The sequence below is a fragment of the Drosophila obscura genome, unplaced genomic scaffold (genome assembly GCF_018151105.1).
Source record: "Drosophila obscura isolate BZ-5 IFL unplaced genomic scaffold, ASM1815110v1 contig_199, whole genome shotgun sequence".
Taxonomy (NCBI): domain Eukaryota; kingdom Metazoa; phylum Arthropoda; class Insecta; order Diptera; family Drosophilidae; genus Drosophila; species Drosophila obscura.
The window spans coordinates 70,985-92,422 of record NW_024542788.1 but is presented as its reverse complement, the minus strand read 5'-3'; the positions used below and the strand labels follow the sequence as shown (position 1 = coordinate 92,422).

At 43.9% G+C, this 21,438-nt stretch overlaps 1 protein-coding gene across 1 annotated transcript; it reads left to right on the top strand.

The window, feature by feature from the left end:
• The first annotated feature begins 7,340 nt into the window (after positions 1–7,340).
• LOC121404392 lies at positions 7,341–21,052 on the top strand. The gene is made up of 4 exons (XM_041593732.1): positions 7,341–7,576; positions 7,619–7,934; positions 8,011–8,301; positions 20,942–21,052. The coding sequence occupies exons 1-4, from the start codon at positions 7,341–7,343 to the stop codon at positions 21,050–21,052; spliced, it is 954 nt and encodes a 317-aa protein (XP_041449666.1).
• The last annotated feature ends 386 nt before the right edge of the window (positions 21,053–21,438 follow it).

Below are 21,438 nucleotides of genomic sequence, written 5' to 3'. Positions count from 1 at the left end.
CGGCTGCTCATTCATTTTTATCTCGCCTTCTTCTCTTTGTTGTTGCAGTTACACCATCTAAGCTGGTCTCTCGCGTTAGCATGTGCCCCGAGCTGCTCTCCTTTTATCGCTCGCTTTCGCTCTCTTTCAAGACTTGCTGCATAGGGCGCTGGCAAGTCGGCCCGTCTTCCCTTGTAGCTAGTTGAGAGATAATTTTCTTCGTATCCATCGCATCACTTTATTATATCAATCATCATATTGACGCCTACATTCCCTTACCAATACGAAATAAATTGTACAATATAACCTATTGAAACGCTAGACTTTTTTCTTAATAATAACTGAGTTTCAACGGCTATTAAAAACTTAATAGCCAAACATTTGGTGACCCCGACGTGATTGTGCATCAGTTAATATATTCGTGCAATCACAAACTACAATTTAGCATTCAAATATTGACTTGGGAGAATGAATTGTCGGCTTGCGATTACTATATGCTCGTGGTAAGGTTGGAGGAGATCGAGGAGCTGCAGGGTACGTTCAAAACCGTGTGGAACGAGCTCGAAGAATTGGATTGTCGAGAATTTAGCAGTGGATTGCGCGACAAGTTTCGAACACTTTTCCGAACATTGAAGCCGTCAATTTGTCGTGAAATTGCCAGGGCTAGCGATCACATGCCTTCTCATTCCACGTTGGCTGGAACAAATGCAACTGCTGGATTTGCCTGTTCGCAGCCTCCACCTCGCCGTCGGCAGTCCCTGCCGCCTTTGCAATTGCCAACGTTTGGCGGAGGGTATGCAAACTGGTCAGATTTTTATTCTATGTTTGTTACCATTATTGACAATCATCCGGACCTATCCAACATTGAAAAGTTACAGCATCTGCGATCTTGCTTGCGTGATTTGGCGTTTGAGACAATTGGAACGTTAGAACTCTCGGATGGCAACTATAACATGGCATTAGAGTTATTGGAACAGAGATTTAATAATCGACGGTTGGTCTTTCAGGCACTGAAATCCTGGGGCTCCAGGCTGTGGAAAATGGGTCAGTGGCTATGCTTCGGGAGATTTCGGACAAGTTCAACTCTCATATGCAGGCGTGGCCTCGTTCTTGGAACAGCGATGCAGGACATTGGAAACCGTGGATTTCGCTATGGCAACTTATGCGCCGAGCAGTCAGGTGGACAGAAGTACAGAAACTGACCATTCTAGATCCGCACTTGATGCCACAAGTCACAGCTCATCAGGCTGCGTTCTTTGCAGTGAAACTGCTCACGAAATCCATTATTGCTCGAAATTCAAGGCCCTGTCCCCTGCAAATTGCCTTAAGGAAGTCAAGAGACTCTCTCTATGCTTAAACTGTCTAAATGCAGCTCGAGCAGCTGTCGTATCTGCGGGCGCAGGCACTGCAGTCCAAACTCAATCAGTGGCACTTGAAACTCTATCTCCGTCTGCGCCGTCTAGTCTCATCACGTTGTCTCATAATGCCACTGCACCCTCTACTTCATCGTCTACCTCTGCTGCTCTTATTGCCAAAGTTTTCAGTAATGATGTTGTTCTGTTAGCCACGGCAACAGTCTTGGTTAAAAATCGTTCAGGAGTCCTCGTTCCCTGCCGAGTTTTGCTTGATTCCAGCTCTCAGCTGCACCTCACCTTACCTCTCGTGTTGCCAATCAGCTTCAGCTTCGAAAAATAAAATCATCGACTGCAGTATCTGGAATAGGTGATTCAAACTTCGTCACGGATGGATTTTCTGTCAACATTAGCCTGAACTCTCGCTCGACGGACTACTCAACTCTCATCACTGCTGTTGTAACATAACCGATCGTCAACCAAGTTTCGGAATAGACACTCACGACTAGAACATTCCAGCAAAACTACCACTTGCTGATCCAGAGTTTCATAGACCTCAGCGTGTCGATCTTTTAATTGGCGCCAGTCTGTTCTACAAGCTTCTTTGTGTTGGTCAGGTCAAATTACTGCCAGGATTGCCATCAATTCAGAAAACTCGTTTGGGATGGGTCGTGTCTGTCCTGGGATGAAAGCTTGCCATCCGCACTCAACACCTCGTGGCAGGAAATATGCAGTAGTTTTGGCAAGATTCGGCGTTATGAATTTCCTCGGCTTGTGCTCATTCCGAACTCTGAGCTAGAAATTTACGGATTTTGCGACGCCAGCATAGAGGCTTATGGTGCCTGCATTTATGTTGTGTCGAAGGGTCAGCGATCCAGCAGTCACTTGCTTTGTGCAAAATCTCGTCTTGCTCCATTGAAAACACTTACCATACCAAAGCTGGAGCTTTGTGGAGGGGAATTGCTAGCTAGGCTCATATCTGAGATAGCCGGAATGAGTGCTGTTGCGCTCTCTTGGATTCGGGACGAGCCGTCCCGATTCAATATATTTGTCGCAAATAGAGTGCCAACGATACATGAACTGGCTGAAAAAATGGAATGACACTATGTTCCCAAAGCTTTGAACCCGGCCGACATTCTTTCGCGAGGGGCTCTACCAGTCGAGTTGAGTGAGTCACCCCTTTGGGCTCATGGACTTCCCTTTCCTTGTGGCTCTTCAGATGACTGGGCAGCTACGGTGTTGCCTGATAAGCCAACCCTTGAGCTACGTCGTAAGGTTTTCTTGTCCAAATCACCCTACTTGGACATTGTAGCCAATTCCAAGTATGTGAACTCATTCGCTTTTTTGCAACGCGTTTTTGGGTACATTCAAAAATTATGCAACTGGATTCGGCTGACCTGGACTCACCTTCTCTGACATTGAGCGTGGAACCCAGTTATTGGTGCGGCTGGTCCAGCGTACACAGCTCTGGGAAGACATGAAGTTACTGCCCGCTAGGGGAGTGGTCTCCTCATCCAGCTCACTTTCATCATTGTGCCCTTTCATGGATCATTTGGACTCCTCAGAGTTGAGGGTCGGCTGAATTATTCTTCGTTGAATTTTGATGGCCGTCATCACATCATTTTGCCCAGCAGCCATCCGCTTACTCTTGCAATTATCTCTCACTTTCATGAGCGGAATCTGCACGGCAGTCCTCGAGCTTAGCTGGGATTAATCCGATCCCAATATTGGGGGGGAAGAAGACAGTTAACAAAGCCGTATACAAGTGCGTGAGATGTTTTCGAACGAAACCTAGAATATTGGAGCACATCATGGCGGATCTTCCAAAGGAGCGCCTAGACGGTTCTCATGCCTTTGAGATCACAGGCGTAGACTTTTGTGGCCCGTTTTTCTACAAGCCGGAGGCACGCAACAAGGCTCCAATCAAGTGCAACGTCTGCGTCCTTATTTGTTTCGCGACCAAGGCTGTTCATCTGGAGCTGATCAAGGATCTATTGACAGTTCTCCACGGTCTAAAGCGTTTTATATGCACCAGACGAAAGCCACGATAAATTTGGTCAGACAACGCACCCAATTGTGTCGGTGCAAGGAACGAGCTCGTGGAGCTAATGCGCCTGTTTCTCAGCGATGATCATCTGAAGGCGGTTCTGGCTGTTTATCCCGCCGTGCTCTCCGCACTTTGCTGGCCTATGGGAAGCTGCAGTGCAGACGGCCAAGTACCACTTCTATCGAGCGATATCCATTTCTGTTCATGGATTTGACGAGCTGCGGACGCTGTTATGCCACATCACGGCAGTCATTAATACAAGACCTTTAGTTCCCATTTCAGAGAGTCCTGCCGATCTTGACGTTTTAACTCCAGCACATTTCTTGAATGGCGGCCCTCCTGCTTCGTTAGCTGAGACTGACGTCACGAAGCTACACTTCGATCGCCTTGACGCCTGGTAGCGCGTTTCGTACCTTCAACAGCTCTTTTGGAACCGAGTTTAGCAGTCACCGACCTGGTCCTCGTCAAGGATGAAAATCAGCCTCCCATGAAGTGGCCACTAGCGAGGGTGGTCGAACTACTACCTGGAAGAGATGCCATCGCCCGAATCGCTGTTCTGAAGACGGCATCTGGAATCACCAAGCGAGCCGTTAACAAGCTGTGTCTGCTTCCCCTTAAAGATGCTGTTGAAAGTCAGGCTTTCAACGGGGGGAGTATGTCGGGTCAAGCAGCCTAAATATTATTTCATTATGTTCATTATTTTCTATGTCCACTGTACAAATCATTGTTCAGCATCAGCCTATGTTTATGAACGGCAGGGGCCGCTCTTTAATTTTTATCTGGCCTTCTTCGCTTTGTTGTTGCAGTTGCAGCATCTAAGCAGGCCTCTCGCGTTCCATATGACGTTCGTGCTCGGCTTAGCATCTGCCCCGAGCTGTTCTTCTTTTATCGCTCGCTTTCGCTCTCTTTCAAGACTTGCTGCATAGGGCGCTGGCAAGTCCTCCCCTTGTAGCTAGTTGAGAGATAATTTTCTTCGTATCCATCGCATCACTTTATTATATCGGTCATCATATTGACGCCTACATTCCCTTACCAATACGAAATAAATTGTACAATATAACCTATTGAAACGCTAGACTTTTTTCTTAATAATAACTGAGTTTCAACGGCTATTAAAAACTTAATAGCCAAACATTTGGTGACCCCGACGTGATTGTGCATCAGTTAATATATTCGTGCAATCACAAACTACAATTTAGCATTCAAATATTGACTTGGGAGAATGAATTGTCGGCTTGCGATTACTATATGCTCGTGGTAAGGTTGGAGGAGATCGAGGAGCTGCAGGGTACGTTCAAAACCGTGTGGAACGAGCTCGAAGAATTGGATTGTCGAGAATTTAGCAGTGGATTGCACGACAAGTTTCGAACACTTTTCCGAACATTGAAGCCGTCAATTTGTCGTGAAATTGCCAGGGCTAGCGATCACATGCCTTCTCATTCCACGTTGGCTGGAACAAATGCAACTGCTGGATTTGCCTGTTCGCAGCCTCCACCTCGCCGTCGGCAGTCCCTGCCGCCTTTGCAATTGCCAACGTTTGGCGGAGGGTATGCAAACTGGTCAGATTTTTATTCTATGTTTGTTACCATTATTGACAATCATCCGGACCTATCCAACATTGAAAAGTTACAGCATCTGCGATCTTGCTTGCGTGATTTGGCGTTGGAGACAATTGGAACGTTAGAACTCTCGGATGGCAACTATAACATGGCATTAGAGTTATTGGAACAGAGATTTAATAATCGACGGTTGGTCTTTCAGGCACTGAAATCCTGGGGCTCCAGGCTGTGGAAAATGGGTCAGTGGCTATGCTTCGGGAGATTTCGGACAAGTTCAACTCTCATATGCAGGCGTGGCCTCGTTCTTGGAACAGCGATGCAGGACATTGGAAACCGTGGATTTCGCTATGGCAACTTATGCGCCGAGCAGTCAGGTGGACAGAAGTACAGAAACTGACCATTCTAGATCCGCACTTGATGCCACAAGTCACAGCTCATCAGGCTGCGTTCTTTGCAGTGAAACTGCTCACGAAATCCATTATTGCTCGAAGTTCAAGGCCCTGTCCCCTGCAAATTGCCTTAAGGAAGTCAAGAGACTCTCTCTATGCTTAAACTGTCTAAAAACTGTCTAAATGCAGCTCGAGCAGCTGTCGTATCTGCGGGCGCAGGCACTGCAGTCCAAACTCAATCAGTGGCACTTGAAACTCTATCTCCGTCTGCGCCGTCTAGTCTCATCACGTTGTCTCATAATGCCACTGCACCCTCTACTTCATCGTCTACCTCTGCTGCTCTTATTGCCAAAGTTTTCAGTAATGATATTGTTCTGTTAGCCACGGCAACAGTCTTGGTTAAAAATCGTTCAGGAGTCCTCGTTCCCTGCCGAGTTTTGCTTGATTCCAGCTCTCAGCTGCACCTCACCTTACCTCTCGTGTTGCCAATCAGCTTCAGCTTCGAAAAATAAAATCATCGACTGCAGTATCTGGAATAGGTGATTCAAACTTCGTCACGGATGGATTTTCTGTCAACATTAGCCTGAACTCTCGCTCGACGGACTACTCAACTCTCATCACTGCTGTTGTAACATAACCGATCGTCAACCAAGTTTCGGAATAGACACTCACGACTAGAACATTCCAGCAAAACTACCACTTGCTGATCCAGAGTTTCATAGACCTCAGCGTGTCGATCTTTTAATTGGCGCCAGTCTGTTCTACAAGCTTCTTTGTGTTGGTCAGGTCAAATTACTGCCAGGATTGCCATCAATTCAGAAAACTCGTTTGGGATGGGTCGTGTCTGTCCTGGGATGAAAGCTTGCCATCCGCACTCAACACCTCGTGGCAGGAAATATGCAGTAGTTTTGGCAAGATTCGGCGTTATGAATTTCCTCGGCTTGTGCTCATTCCGAACTCTGAGCTAGAAATTTACGGATTTTGCGACGCCAGCATAGAGGCTTATGGTGCCTGCATTTATGTTGTGTCGAAGGGTCAGCGATCCAGCAGTCACTTGCTTTGTGCAAAATCTCGTCTTGCTCCATTGAAAACACTTACCATACCAAAGCTGGAGCTTTGTGGAGGGGAATTGCTAGCTAGGCTCATATCTGAGGTAGCCGGAATGAGTGTCTTCAAAGGAAGGTGCTACTGTTGGTGTGATTCGGCTGTTGCGCTCTCTTGGATTCGGGACGAGCCGTCCCGATTCAATATATTTGTCGCAAATAGAGTGCCAACGATACATGAACTGGCTGAAAAAATGGAATGACACTATGTTCCCAAAGCTTTGAACCCGGCCGACATTCTTTCGCGAGGGGCTCTACCAGTCGAGTTGAGTGAGTCACCCCTTTGGGCTCATGGACTTCCCTTTCTTTGTGGCTCTTCAGATGACTGGCCAGCTACGGTGTTGCCTGATAAGCCAACCCTTGAGCTACGTCGAAAGGTTTTCTTGTCCAAATCACCCTACTTGGACATTGTAGCCAATTCCAAGTATGTGAACTCATTCGCTTTTTTGCAACGCGTTTTTGGGTACATTCAAAAATTATGCAACTGGATTCGGCGCCCTGGACTCACCTTCTCTGACATTGAGCGTGGAACCCAGTTATTGGTGCGGCTGGTCCAGCGTACACAGCTCTTGGAAGACATGAAGTTACTGCGCGCTAGGGGAGTGGTCTCCTCATCCAGCTCACTTTCATCATTGTGCCCTTTCATGGATCATTTGGACTCCTCAGAGTTGAGGGTCGGCTGAATAATTCTTCGTTGAATTTTGATGGCCGTCATCACATCATTTTGCCCAGCAGCCATCCGCTTACTCTTGCAATTATCTCTCACTTTCATGAGCGGAATCTGCACGCCAGTCCTCGAGCTTAGCTGGGATTAATCCGATCCCAATATTGGGGGGAAGAAGACAGTTAACAAAGCCGTATACAAGTGCGTGAGATGTTTTCGAACGAAACCTAGAATATTGGAGCACATCATGGCGGATCTTCCAAAGGAGCGCCTAGACGGTTCTCATGCCTTTGAGATCACAGGCGTAGACTTTTGTGGCCCGTTTTTCTACAAGCCGGAGGCACGCAACAAGGCTCCAATCAAGTGCAACGTCTGCGTCCTTATTTGTTTCGCGACCAAGGCTGTTCATCTGGAGCTGATCAAGGATCTATTGACAGTTCTCCACGGTCTAAAGCGTTTTATATGCACCAGACGAAAGCCACGGTAAATTTGGTCAGACAACGCACCCAATTGTGTCGGTGCAAGGAACGAGCTCGTGGAGCTAAGGCGCCTGTTTCTCAGCGATGATCATCTGAAGGCGGTTCTGGATTTTTGTTTGGTTGAGTCTATTGATTGGCAGTTTATCCCGCCGTGCTCTCCACACTTTGCTGGCCTATGGGAAGCTGCAGTGCAGACGGCCAAGTACCACTTCTATCGAGCGATATCCATTTCTGTTCATGGATTTGACGAGCTGCGGACGCTGTTATGCCACATCACGGCAGTCATTAATACAAGACCTTTAGTTCCCATTTCAGAGAGTCCTGCCGATCTTGACGTTTTAACTCCAGCACCCTCCTGCTTCGTTAGCTGAGACTGACGTCACGAAGCTAAACTTCGATCGCCTTGACGCCTGGTAGCGCGTTTCGTACCTTCAACAGCTCTTTTGGTCCCGGTGGAAGGAGCAGTACATCACGTCGCTGCAGCAGCGCTCAAAGTGGCGAACTCAGAAACCGAGTTTAACAGTCACCGACCTGTTCCTCGTCAAGGATGAAAATCTACCTCCCATGAAGTGGCCACTAGCGAGGGTGGTCGAACTACTACCTGAAAGAGATAGCGTCGCCCGAGTCGCTGTTCTGAAGACTGCAACTGGAATCACCAGGCGAGCCGTTAACAAGCTGTGTCTGCTTCCCCTTAAAGATGCTGTTGAAAGTCAGGCTTCCAACGGGGGAGTATGTCGGGTCAAGGCAGCGGCCGCTCTTTCATTTTATCTCGCCTTCTTCGCTTTGTTGTTGCAGTTGCTGCATCTAAGCTGGTCTCTCGCGTTCCATATGACGTTCGTGCTCGGCTTAGCATCTGCCCCGCTCATCGCTCGCTTTCGCTCTATTTCAAGACTTGCTGCATAGGGCGCTGGCAAAGCGGCCCATCTGCACTTGTAGCCAGTTGAGAGATCTTCGTATCCATCGCATCACTTTATTATATCGGTCATCATACTGAAGCCTACTTTCCCTTAAAAATACGAAACAAATTGTACAACATTACCTATTGAAACGCTAGACTTTTTTCTTAATAATAACTGAGTTTCAACGGCTATTAAAAACTCTTAATAGCCAAACACATTTATCTTTCTATATATATATGTATATGTGGGTTGGAATTCCAAAAGCACAACAGCAAGCACGACCGATGGCGAATTAAGACATCTGCACAAAGCAGATCGAGAAGAGAGAGGCCGAGAGAGTTTCGATCCAGCTGCCGACGTGAGAGGGTTGTGGAAAGAGACCAGACGACGAACGACGCTTAAATTCTATTTCTTGTACCAAATACTATATTTCAACATTTATTAAACTTAATATTAAACCAAAACCCCCACATATATGCAAGGAATTAGTATATACATACATATATGGGCATTTCCCTGACGAGGTCCACCGAGAACAAAAAATGTAATGTCTATAAAAAAACATTTCCATATAATTATGTTGCGATATTATAGTAAAAATTTTATGAACGGCAACTAATTTACTCAATTCACATATAATTTCAATAACTTTGATGTGAAAACTTATTCAAATAAGCAAAAATTCACTTTTTTGATATTTTTGTTTGGCCATATTTTCTATTACTATTATCTCATATAAAAAAGTACATTCTTGGGAAAATGTTATTAACCTAGGAACTTTTGTCCCATGCGAATATGGTCATCATTAAATTAAAAAAAAACCACGACTCTTATTTGCGTTTTATATTACCATTTTAAAGAGACATTAAAACACGACATGTATAGAAATTTGCATCAACATATGGCCTCAACTTTCATATTTTTCCCGTGGAAATGGTTCGGTTTTTTTGACAAAATCTCGAAAACGAATAGTGGCTCAAAAGCGACCTAGCACCACTTATAGGCCTAGTCATGAGGTGTATCATAAAGGTAAAACGATTTTGAAAATCCGTCTTATTTTGACCTTTATACCACTTGAAATGCGTACGAATGTCCCGTTCGATTTCAGAGAAATGCCCATATGTTGTTTCACTGTTTATACCCGTACTCAAAAAAGAGTTAAGGGGTATATTGTATTTGTGGTAAAAGTGGATGTGTGCAACGCAGAGGAGGAGACGTTTCCGACCCCATAATGTATCCATATTCTTGATCAGCATCAATAGCCGAGTCGATATAGCCATGTCTGTCTGTCCGTCCGTCCGTCCGTCTTGATGAGCGCCTAGTTCTCAGAGACTATAAGAGCTAAGGCAAACAAATTTTGTTTCCAGACGCACGTGATGTCACACTGCTACAAGTGTATTTCATAATTTCGCCCCGCCCCCTTTCGCCCCTACAAAGGACAAAAATCTGGGGCAGCTACAATTTTAAAGACACGATATAGCTAAAAACGCAGTATCGTAGAAAATGATCATATCTACCAGATTGCCGAATCTGAAACACAGAAACACAAGATAGCGCAAAGAATGCCGCCATTTTGTACTCTTATAAACGCACAAATGTTGATTTTCAAGAGAGTTAATATATGCATCTCGCTCACACTTATTGGTTTTAAGGCATCAATTTAAAGGATAATTAAAAGTTCCTTTTAAAAAGTCATTTTTATACCAGGTAATTGAAGAGTTTTAGTTTTTTGGTCAAGTAGAAGTTGTAGTACGCTTGGAGGTGAAAGTTATAATTGATTTTTATTTAAATTAAGCTTATATTTATACAAAATCGTTGGGGCGAGTTGCCTCCATGCAGGTGTTCTATCGTGGGAAACAAAGCCCTGTTGCGTAAGGTTCCCAAAGTCAATATGCAATATGACGCGTCAGCTTTCGGTCAGCGGTGGTACCTGCCCAATGCCCGTTACGTAAGGTTCTCACGGTTTAGATGCAGACGCATCACTTTTGGGCAGCGACAATGACCGCCGCCGAAACTGCATCATATTGCAACTTGGCCTTGGGGTGGTGCTTAAATTGGTTAGGCCAAACACACTGCATGAATATTGAAAATTTAGAATAGTTTTTCTAATAAAACAAAACCGAAATACTTGGGTGGCGTAAAGATTTATTAAAAGCGGGGACGAAATAATTTAGGTGCGCTCGATCGAATTCAATTTCAACGATTATATTCTAAAAATTCATTACACTTCATTCTATGCCTAACTAACCTACGGTGGCAAAGCGGGGCGAATTCGCCTTGAGCGAAAGAGCGAGCTTTTATTGCGCTCCCGCCTTGCCCTAACCTACTTACACTAGACTTCAAAACAATTCAAAAATAATCTTAACATAAAACATTGACTAAGACGACGACATGACGAAACACCGGCCCCGTTGAAGGCCTGAGCGGCTTCAACACATTGGTAGCGGCGCCAACTTGTGGATGGCCCGCCGAAAAATGCCCCCATCGCTCCTCCTAAGGTCGACGACCCTGACCATGCCGTCCTCCCCGGCGTGCGTGGCGATCACCCTCCCGAAGAGCCACTCCTGTGGAGGCATGTTGTCCTCGGCCACGAGGACGAGGTCTCCCTCCTTGACGTCGGGTTTCCGCTGGTGCCACTTGCCCCGAATTTGAAGGCCCAGGACATATTCCTTGGACCATCGCCGCCAGAACGCTTGCCTGACTGACGAGGCAAGTTGCCATCGCCGCAAGCAGCTGAGACCCTCCTGGTCCGGAGTCCGCAGTGCTGGGGGGGCGATGAGCGACCCGCCTGTCAGCAGGTGCCCGGGCGTGAGTGCCTCGCCGTCGCTGGGGTCCTGGCTGTGGGCTCCCAGCGGCCTGGAGTTCAGGACGGCCTCGATCCCGACGAGGACTGTGGCGAGCTCTTCGGCGGTCAATAGCGCGCTGCCTACCGCCCGTAGGAGTAGGCTCTTCGCAGACTTGACACCTGCCTCCCAGAGTCCTCCCATGTGCGGCGCTCGAGGCGGTATGAACGCAAATTCGCATCCTTTTCTTGACGCGAATTCGCGAACTGCGTCCGCCCCGTCCTCGAGCGCCTTCTGCAGAGCGCTGAGGTGGCGGCTCGCTCCGACGAAATTCGTCCCGTTGTCGCAATGGACGATCTGGGGATATCCTCGGCGCCCAACGAACCTTTGGAAAGCCAATAAAAAAGAGTCAGTGGTCAAGTCGGATACAAGTTCTAAGTGAACCGCTTTGGACGCAAAACAAACAAAAAGCGCGATATAGGACTTGTATGGGGGCCTTCCTCGAATTTTCAATGTCGTCGAGACGGGTCTACAAAAATCAACGCCGCAAATTGAAAATGGGCGGAGAGCACGGAGCCGGTCTGCGGTTAAATTTCCCATCAGTTGCGTCAGCAGTCGAGGCTTGCATTTAAAGCAGCGGATACACGATCGAACTGTCTGACTGCAGACCTCCTGAGCGTTTACGATCCAAACACTCTGTCGAAGGATGCTCACAAGTGCTCGTGGGCCGACATGAAAATTGATATGGTGCAGATGACGAACATAGCTCCGCACGAATTGCGAACGCTTCGTCAAAAGCAACGGAAACTTGGCATCGTATGATATAGGAGCTTTAGCTAGTCGCCCCCCTACTCTCAACAACGAAAAAGTACACCAAGTACCAGTGTCTTCATGGATGAAAGGGTTCAACCGCTGAAGACTAGGACCAACTCTAGATCCTTTCCGAACTTTCTCGATTTCCAATTTTGCGAAAGGCTTCATCATACTCGGTCGGTGAAACCGTTTTTTCAAACGTTATGCTCGGGTTTTTACATTTTTTTTATAAAGCGGAACATATAACAAAACACTCTAAGCAGCTTGAGGTGTGACGAGAATCCCTCGAAGACATCTACCAAATCCGAAATTTCTACCGCAGCGGTCAGCCCGACCGCGTTCTTCCTCTTCTCCAGCTCGACATCTTCTGTAGGCTCGAAATGAGGGTTTTTTGGCCAGGTCTCTTCTTCATCCTTCAAAAATGATGGTCCTTCAAACCAGATTGACTGGACGATTTCTTTGACGTCACAACCTCTTGACACAATATCTGCAGGGTTCTGTTTTGTAGGGACATGCCGCCACGTAGCTTCATCTGACCACTCCTGAATCTCAGCCACCCTATTCGAAACGAACGTCGACAACGAAGATGGATGCGACCGAATCCAGTGAAGAGTTACTTCAGAGTCTGACCAATAAACAGCTCGTTCGATAGGGACCTTTAATAGGGGCTTGATTCTGTGACAGAGATCCGCGAGAAGGTGAGCGGCACATAACTCAAGCCGTGGGAGCGTTTTGGTCTTGAGCGGCGCTACTTTGGACTTTGAAGTCAACAATGATATTTTTAAACCTTCTGCAGTTCTGCTACGGACATAGACGCACGCTCCATAAGCTCTCATGGAGGCGTCAGCGAAGGCATGTATTTGGATCGGTGACATCGGATCGGAATACACAAACCGAGGTATGGATATCTCTTCCAATTGAGACAGTGTATTTTTCAACATATTCCATGCTGTTTCCAAGTGCATCGGAATCGACTCATCCCAATCTAGTTTGTTAAGCCAAAGTTCCTGCAATAGGATCTTGCCCTTTATGACGATAGGACTTAACAATCCAAGGGGGTCGAACAGCTTCGATGTCACCGACAGTATGTTCCGTTTTGTCGCTCGGAGACCCATGACTTCATTGTCAATTTTAAACTGAAAGGCATCTTCCTTAGGCAACCATGAGATTCCTAACGCCTTAGTCGATTCTGAATCCGAGATCGTTATGGGTTTTGCTGTGCTCTCAGATGCGGTGATTTCAGGTGAGTTCGAAAACCACTTCGCTAACTCAAACCCTGCGGTCTGAAGAACCTGAGATACTTCGGACTTAATTGCCCTTAGCTCCTCTACGCATGCAGCACCAGTCAACATGTCATCAACGTAAAAGTCGGACCCAATAACGTCAGCAGCTTTAGGGAATGATAGCTTCACAGACTCACTCAACCTTTTTAAACACCGGATAGCCAAAAAAGGGGCTGGTCCAGTCCCATAAGTCACGGTGTTAAGCTTGTATAATCTCAAGGACTCAGATGGGTCTCTTCTCCACACTATCATCTGAAACTGCCTATCCGCTTCATTCACCATCACTTGGCGATACATCTTTTTCACATCGGCAGTCAGGGCGAACCTGTGCAGACGGAAGCGGAGCAGTGTTGAGTATAATTCCTCTTGAATGGTCGGTCCGACCATCAGAATCTCATTCAAGGCCACCTGAGAGGACGTCTTCGACGACGCATCGAACACGACGCGAAGCTTGGTGGACGTACTTTGGGGCCGAAGAACACACTGATGTGGAATTACGTAGTGTGGAGTAGAAGGAACCGTATTGTCAGTCGGTGACATATGACCTAAGGAGAGGTACTCTTCCATGAATTCCAAGTACATTTTCTTCAACTCAGGGTCACGAGAGAATCTTCTTTCGAGCGACAAAAACCGCCGTTTAGCAACCTCAAAGGAGTTGCCCAAACAATTTGGATCTGATTTAAACGGCAGCCTTACTTCAAACCGACCTGATGGCAATACCTGAGTCGTCTTCCGAAAGTGATTTTCACATAACGTGTGCTCAGGCGAAATAATTTTCTTTGGAGATGGCATTTCTTCCAGTGACCAGAATTTTTGCAAGGTCCTGTCAATGGAAACTAACAGCTCTTCACTGCAACTCAAACTGTTTGCCGTTTGGGGGGCAGAACTTTTGGAAACATATTTTCCCGAAACAACCCAGCCAAGAAGGGTCTTCTGAAGAGTTGGATAGTCAGGACCTTGCTTGATTTGACCAACAGCTAATAACTCAAAGAATGATTCAGCTCCAATCAGCATGTCTATTCTTTGTGGCTTGTAGAAATAGGGGTCTGCCAGTGGTAGGTTCTCTGGGATTTTCCAATCAGTTACATTAACTGACTGGTCAGGATGATAACCTGAAATTGATTTCAGGATCCAAAAATCAAAGGAGAACTCACTACCATTTATGCGCGACTTCACCACAGTGTGTATTTTATTCTTTACTTGAGAATTGGATTCACCAATACCAAGCAAGGTAATACACGACTCCTCTCTACGGATCTGTAAGCGGTGGGCGAGGTCTTCCGTGATGAAGTTTGTTTGGGATCCAGAGTCAAGGAGAGCTCTGGCCAAAATGTGATCACCATTTTTTGTTCTGACACTTACGATCGACGTAGCCAAAATCACCTTGTCCAACGAAGTCGCATGCAGAGCATGAGAGGTGGAAGGGTGGTCCTGATTTAAAGGAGGAGACGAACTCTCTGGGGGTGGCGGCAACGCGAGACTATTATCAGTCACTGTGTATCGATGCAACAATGTGTGATGTGAGCGGCCTTGCATCTTACAACAGTGTGACCCTTTTGCAGACAATTTATACATAAGGACGCAGACTTTGTGAACTCGAACCTTTGCATAACCGAGAGACGTGAAAATGGCGTGCAGTTGGCCACTACATGGTCTCCCGAATTGCAATAGCTGCATGTTCGCTGAGCTTGGGGGGAGTGGAAGAACAAGCAAATGAACTGCGATTGTGCGACTTGCTTGGCATGACTTTTTCTTGCCTTGGCTTTGTCGACTCTTCCGCAGACAAATGCTGGTATCGACGATTTAAAACTTTTTCAAAGTCGGACCAAAGCGGCAACTTTACGAAGTCAAGCTGTTCTTCCCACTTCTGTCTAGTCACTGGGTCGACTCTGTTCAAAACGAGATGAATGAGCATTGCATTCGAAATCTTCGTATCGTCTCCTATCGATAATAATGAACCATAGATCGATGACACTGTATCGATGAGGCTTCTTAGGGACGATGCGGACTGTTGCGAGATTTTTGGCAGATTAAACAGTGCGGAGATTTGGTTCGAAAATATATTAGACATTCGTTGTCATATACTCGCTTTAGGCTGTCCATGGCCTTTGCATAATTGGCCTCGGTGACTTGGAACGCCTTTATTGTTCCTAATGCTTCATTAGAGAGGCACGAAATTAAATGATTAAATTTTTCGATCACCGGTATACTCTCATCATTATGAACAAGAGTCTCAAAAAGGCTAATAAAATTTTTAAACTCCGAATATTTACCACTAAATTTTGGTAGTGCCAATTTCGGAAGTCGAGCACGAGTTGAGGCTGTAGAAGCTGATACCGAGGGCGGCGGATCGCTTGTTAGCTTCAAGGCATCGATAAGCGACATTATCTTTTCCTTGGTTACAATGGCCAATTCTTCCAGCTCGGCTCCAAATTCATCTCTGCTATCAATTTTTTCTATTTGCTCCTGCAATAGGTTGGCCTTGTTAATAGCAGAATTCAGAACATCGAGTCTGCATTGTAGCTTTGTCAATTGCAACGGAATCGACCCACCCTCTAAACGATCCTCTAAGCGGCGAATGCTTTTGACTCGGTTTCTGAGCTTACTTTTTAAGTCATCGAGAACAGACTTATTTTCTTGTGCCATTTTACTATTTATAATCTACGCGATGAAAACCAATATTTTTGTAGATAAAGAAATAATAAATGTTCAAACAAGAACGAAAATCGAGAACGACAATAATTGAATGTCGAGGCACGAGGTGTATAGTTGGCTGCAAGTGACAGCCAAAACGATATACCCTCACACTGTAGGGTAGCACGTAATTTTCCAAGTGAGAGCCGAAAGAAATATACCCTAAGAATGTAGGGTAGCGCGTCACTTTCCAACTGAGAGCCAAAACAATATACCCTAAGAATGCGGGGTAGCGCGTCACTTGCGAAGTGACAAGAAAAACAATATACCCTCGAAAAACAGGGTAGCGCGTCACTTGGCGCTCCGTTTTGATCAAGCGCGGCAACGAAATTCTCCCACCAAATACACAGCAAGCAACGGTGGATAAGCGAAAGCGAGAGACGAAAAGAATGCACCGGTGCAGCTGCTTGTATGTATGTATGTATGTATGGAAGTAAGTGTTATACACCGCGGCTTGGGTTAACGAACCAACTTTTTGGCGAATTTCACACAACGAGAGGGGAAAGGGGGGGGCGACAGTGATTGCGGTAAACGATATATATATAATTGTGCGTCCAAATAGCGGTTCAAATAGAGTATGGTATGGTTTTTGTACATATGTGTTATATGGTGTTATATATGTATGTATGTGCACTAAAAAATTAAATGCATGCAAATCAAACTCTACTATATCATACGGCTGTGCCAAGAATTGAAAGCGAGGTGCAATTTTTCCAGCACAAGACAATTTATATATGTATTTATGTATGTCTTCGGCTCTAGCTTTCAATTTTTTGCACAAATACCTCAGGCTCTGCGTTCGGATCTTTAAGTCCAGCTGCCACTTTCCTCTTGCAGTCCGTGCAATCACAAGGGGCCATAGGTCTCTTGGGTTGCAGCAACGGTGTCTGATGGTGAAGCGGCAGGTAACCAGCAGGGTAGCAGCAACGATTAGCAAGCGGGTGAGGGTATTGCGCGGCCGACACGATGGATTTGGCAAGTCTTTTGTTATTTGATACACACACGACGCGGGCAACTATACAATACTTTTTATTCTATAATATAGAATTAATTAGTTATATTATTTATAACTAATGTTGGCGTATTTTTGTTACACTGGTTGTGCTATCACTGTGTCACTGTCACTATTATTTGTTGCCTTTATTTTTGTTCTTTATCGTCCACCCGGGGGCGCCATGAAAATTTAGAATAGTTTTTCTAATAAAACAAAACCGAAATACTTGGGTGGCGTAAAGATTTATTAAAAGCGGGGACGAAATAATTTAGGTGCGCTCGATCGAATTCAATTTCAACGATTATATTCTAAAAATTCATTACACTTCATTCTATGCCTAACTAACCTACGGTGGCAAAGCGGGGCGAATTCGCCTTGAGCGAAAGAGCGAGCTTTTATTGCGCTCCCGCCTTGCCCTAACCTACTCACACTAGACTTCAAAACAATTCAAAAATAATCTTAACATAAAACATTGACTAAGACGACGACATGACGAAACACCTCCCTTTTTATAAGAATAACGTAATATAGTAATGGAGTTATTCTAAGGTGTTACAAGGTTTTACAAAGTGTGTTTGTGTGTGTTTAAATATATTTGTGTAGGTGTAAATTGCTTTAAGTGTACATTGTATTTGTATGAAGTAATATTTTTTTTTTTATTTATTTTTTTTTTTTTATTTTTTTTTTTTAAAGTTAATGTACGTTTTTTGTTTAGTTCTGTTTAAGGGTATAAGTATATATGTATGTATAAGTAATTTTATATAATTATTATTACATTTTTTTTTATACCCGTACTCAAAAAAGAGTTAAGGGGTATATTAGATTTGTGGTAAAAGTGGATGTGTGCAACGCAGAGAAGGAAACGTTTCCGACCCCATAAAGTATATATATTCTTGATCAGCATCAATAGCCGAGTCGATATAGCCATGTCTGTCTGTCCGTCTGTCTGTCTGTCTGTCGGTCTGTCTGTCTGTCTGTCTGTCTGTCCGTCTTGTTGAGCGCCTAGATCTCAGAGACTATAAGAGCTAGGGCAACCAAATTTGGTTTCCAGACTTATGTGATATCACAGTGCTACAAGTGTATTTCAAAATTTCGCCCCGCCCCCTTCCGCCCACACAAAGAACGAAAATCTGTGGCAGGCACATTTTTAAAGATACGATAAAACTAAAAACGCAGTATCGTAGAAAATGCCCATATCTACCAGATTGCCGAATCTGAATTAGATCGGATCATAATTATAGCCAGAATGAAGAAATTCATTTTCAGTTGCTTCCCCTCCCCCTCCCGTCCCAGACAACGCAACTCATTTTCCTTCTCGCTCGCACACTCTGCCGCGTTCAGTGCGCGAGCAACCCCTAGCGGAGGAGATGTAGAATCTAATTGGAACATGTACAGTCTACATGTTAGATGTATAATATACATTGTATATGTAGATGTAGATATCATATGTAGCAAAAAAATGTTAAATGTAAAATTTTTTTTTAAATTCTAAAATTCTAAAAAATCATGCTCAAAAATGTATATACTGACTGAGTACGGGTATAAGTAGAGTCGCGTCCCCAGAAGCGACTCACACGTTCCTTCTCGTTTTTTCTATGCCCATGAAATGGTGAAAAAGAACCAATTGTTTATATTATATTTTCTTTATATACTTTTAATCTATTTTTGTTTACGTTGGTGGTTTTATTTCTATCCTTTAATATGTAGTTATTCCTATCGTCTATTCCTATTACCTTATATGGGCCCCTATATTGGTTATCTAGTTTATGACCTGTGTCATTTTTAACTAATACTAAATCTCCTATATTTATTTGTATGCTATTTAGGTTCCTGTCATAATATGCTTTTTGTTTTGTTTTTGCTTTTTCTAATAATAATTTTGATCTACTCGTAGCTATCTGTAATCTATATTTTACTTCCTTATCGTATGCTTCATGGTTGTATACTGGACCAACCTTACCTTCTTCTAGAAAGTCATACGTTTGTGGTTTTTTACCAAAAACCAGTTCAAATGGGCAATACCCATGTACTGTTGATGGTGTTGTATTGTAGCAATATGTAAAGTACTTTAGCCATTCGTCCCAATCATTCTTTTCACTAGAGATGTACGAGCGAACATACTCGTTGAATGTTCGGTGTGTACGTTCTACTGCACCGAGTGTCTGATGGTGATGAGCTGTTGATGTTCTATGTTTAATTTTTAATAACTGGCATAATTCGGAAAAAATGCTGTTTTTATATTCTGTACCCATATCCGTTATGAGCGTCCTCATAGGACCATAGATAAGAATAAAGTTATTAAAGATACTACTGGCTACGACTTTAGCATGCTTGCTAGGGATCGGTATTGTAATAAGGTATTTAGTCAAATCGCATAGAATTGTAACGGCGTATTCATTATTATTTTCTGACCTTGGTAGGGGTCCTATTGTGTCGATCTGAACCGTATCGAATGCTTTTGCTGGCGTTGCAGTTAATTGCATTTCTTCTTTGTTGTGTTTGAGAGTTTTGTTCTTCAAAAATTTGTCACAATGTTTGATATACTTTTTTATATCCCTTGTCATGTTTTTCCAGTTGTATTTTTCTCTAATCTTGGTAATTGTACGATTGACTCCCCGGTGGCCTCCAGTAATTGGGTCGTCGTGGAATTGTTTTAATATTTTATCGATCGATTTTTTGTCTTGCAAGTATGTTGTTTTTGGCGTTAACGCAATTGTTATGTCTGTAAGGTTTTTATTTCCCATTTCTTTAAATTCTTCTACCCGGGTATATTTAAATATTCTGTCTTCTAAGGACAGTTGTAATTTAGTGACGCCTAGATTACCGGCTTCTAAAGTAAGCCTCTTGAAGAATTGTCCTAAGTCAATTTTCTCGTTAATAATCAGGTCATTCACTATAAATTGGCTACAAATTCGTTTTCCCTTTTTGAATAGTAAATTCGGAAGGGTCAGAATGAGCTCGACATGTCGTTTTACTTCTTTTTTATATAGCGCTTCATATATTTTCGGGACCTTAAGACTTTCTTTACCAGTCGTATTAAGAGTGTTTTTTGTTTTTACTTTTTCGGCTTCTGACCGTGTTGTTACTTTAAGTATTTGGGCTGCCTTGGCAGTTAAGTTTTTCAAATCTGATATTTCTATGCGGGATAGCGCATCCGCTACATAGTTTTCTTTTCCTGCTATGTACTCGACCACAAAATCATATTCTTCTAAATCTAATCGCATTCGTGTTAACTTAGACGACGGGTTTTTCATTGAAAATAGGTATGTTAATGGGCGATGATCTGTTTTCACCAGGAATTTTGTACCGTATAGGTATGGTCTGAAATATGTTATAGCCCAGTGAGTTGCTGCTAATTTTTTTTCTATTGTTGATTTATTGGATTCGCCTTTTGTGAATGCCTTAGATGCATATGCAACTGGTAATTGCTTACCATCGTACTCTTGGCTTAGTACTGCTCCACATGCGAAACCGCTGGCATCTGTTGTTAAGCAAAATGATTTTTTGAAATCTGGGTATTGTAAGATTTGAGGGCTTATAAGAGCATTTTTAAGAAAATTGAAAGCTGTATTGCACTCTTCCGTCCATATAAAGGGTGTATTTTTTCTACTTAATCTTGTTAAATTACGAGCTTGTTCTGCAAAATTTGGAATAAATCTTCTATAGTAGTTACAAAATGCAACAAACCTTTTTGTTTCGTCTGCTGATGTTGGTGTTGGGTAGTTTTGAATTAATGTGAACTTAGTGTCGTCTGGCAATATTCCTTTGTCTGTGCATTTATGGCCTAAGTATGTTACTTCGTGACTAAAAAATAAACATTTGTCTGGGTGCAACTTTAGATTGTATTTTCTGCAGATAGTGAACACATCTCTAAGGTTTTTTAACATGTGTTCTTCGGAACAGCCTAATACGACCAAGTCGTCCATGTATAGGAATGCCTGTGCAGGTGATAATCCTGCAAATGCCATGGTCATCATTCTTTGGAATGAGTTTGGGGCTATTTTGAGGCCGTAAGGCAATCTTTTGAATCTATATGTTCCGTTATCTGCCGTAAAAGATGTGACATTTCTTGACTTTTTCTCTAGTTCAATTTGGTGGAAACCAGATGTTAAATCTAAACAGGAGAAATATTTTGATCTTCCCAACTGGTCCAAAATATCATCTATTCTGGGCAGTGGGAACTTATCGGCTATTAGTTTTTTATTTATGCCCCTATAATCAACTACCATTCTCCATCGTTTTTGAGTTTTTCCTGGTAGTGATTTTTTTGGTACTAATAGCAATGGGCTGTTGTATGCTGATACTGAGGGCTCTATTATGTCATCTTTTATAAGGGGGGGGGAAAAAAAAAAAAAAAAGAAAGAAAGGAAAGGGGGGGGGGGGGGGGGGGAAAAAAAAAA

Coding starts and splice junctions, on each gene's coding strand:
- LOC121404392 (XM_041593732.1), top strand. CDS start 7,341: ATGGCGGATCTTCCAAAGGAGCGCCTAGACGGTTCTCATGCCTTTGAG. Junction 7,577..7,618: donor TGCACCAGACGAAAGCCACG/GTAAATTTGGTC, acceptor TGTCGGTGCAAG/GAACGAGCTCGTGGAGCTAA. Junction 7,935..8,010: donor CTCCAGCACCCTCCTGCTTC/GTTAGCTGAGAC, acceptor TACCTTCAACAG/CTCTTTTGGTCCCGGTGGAA.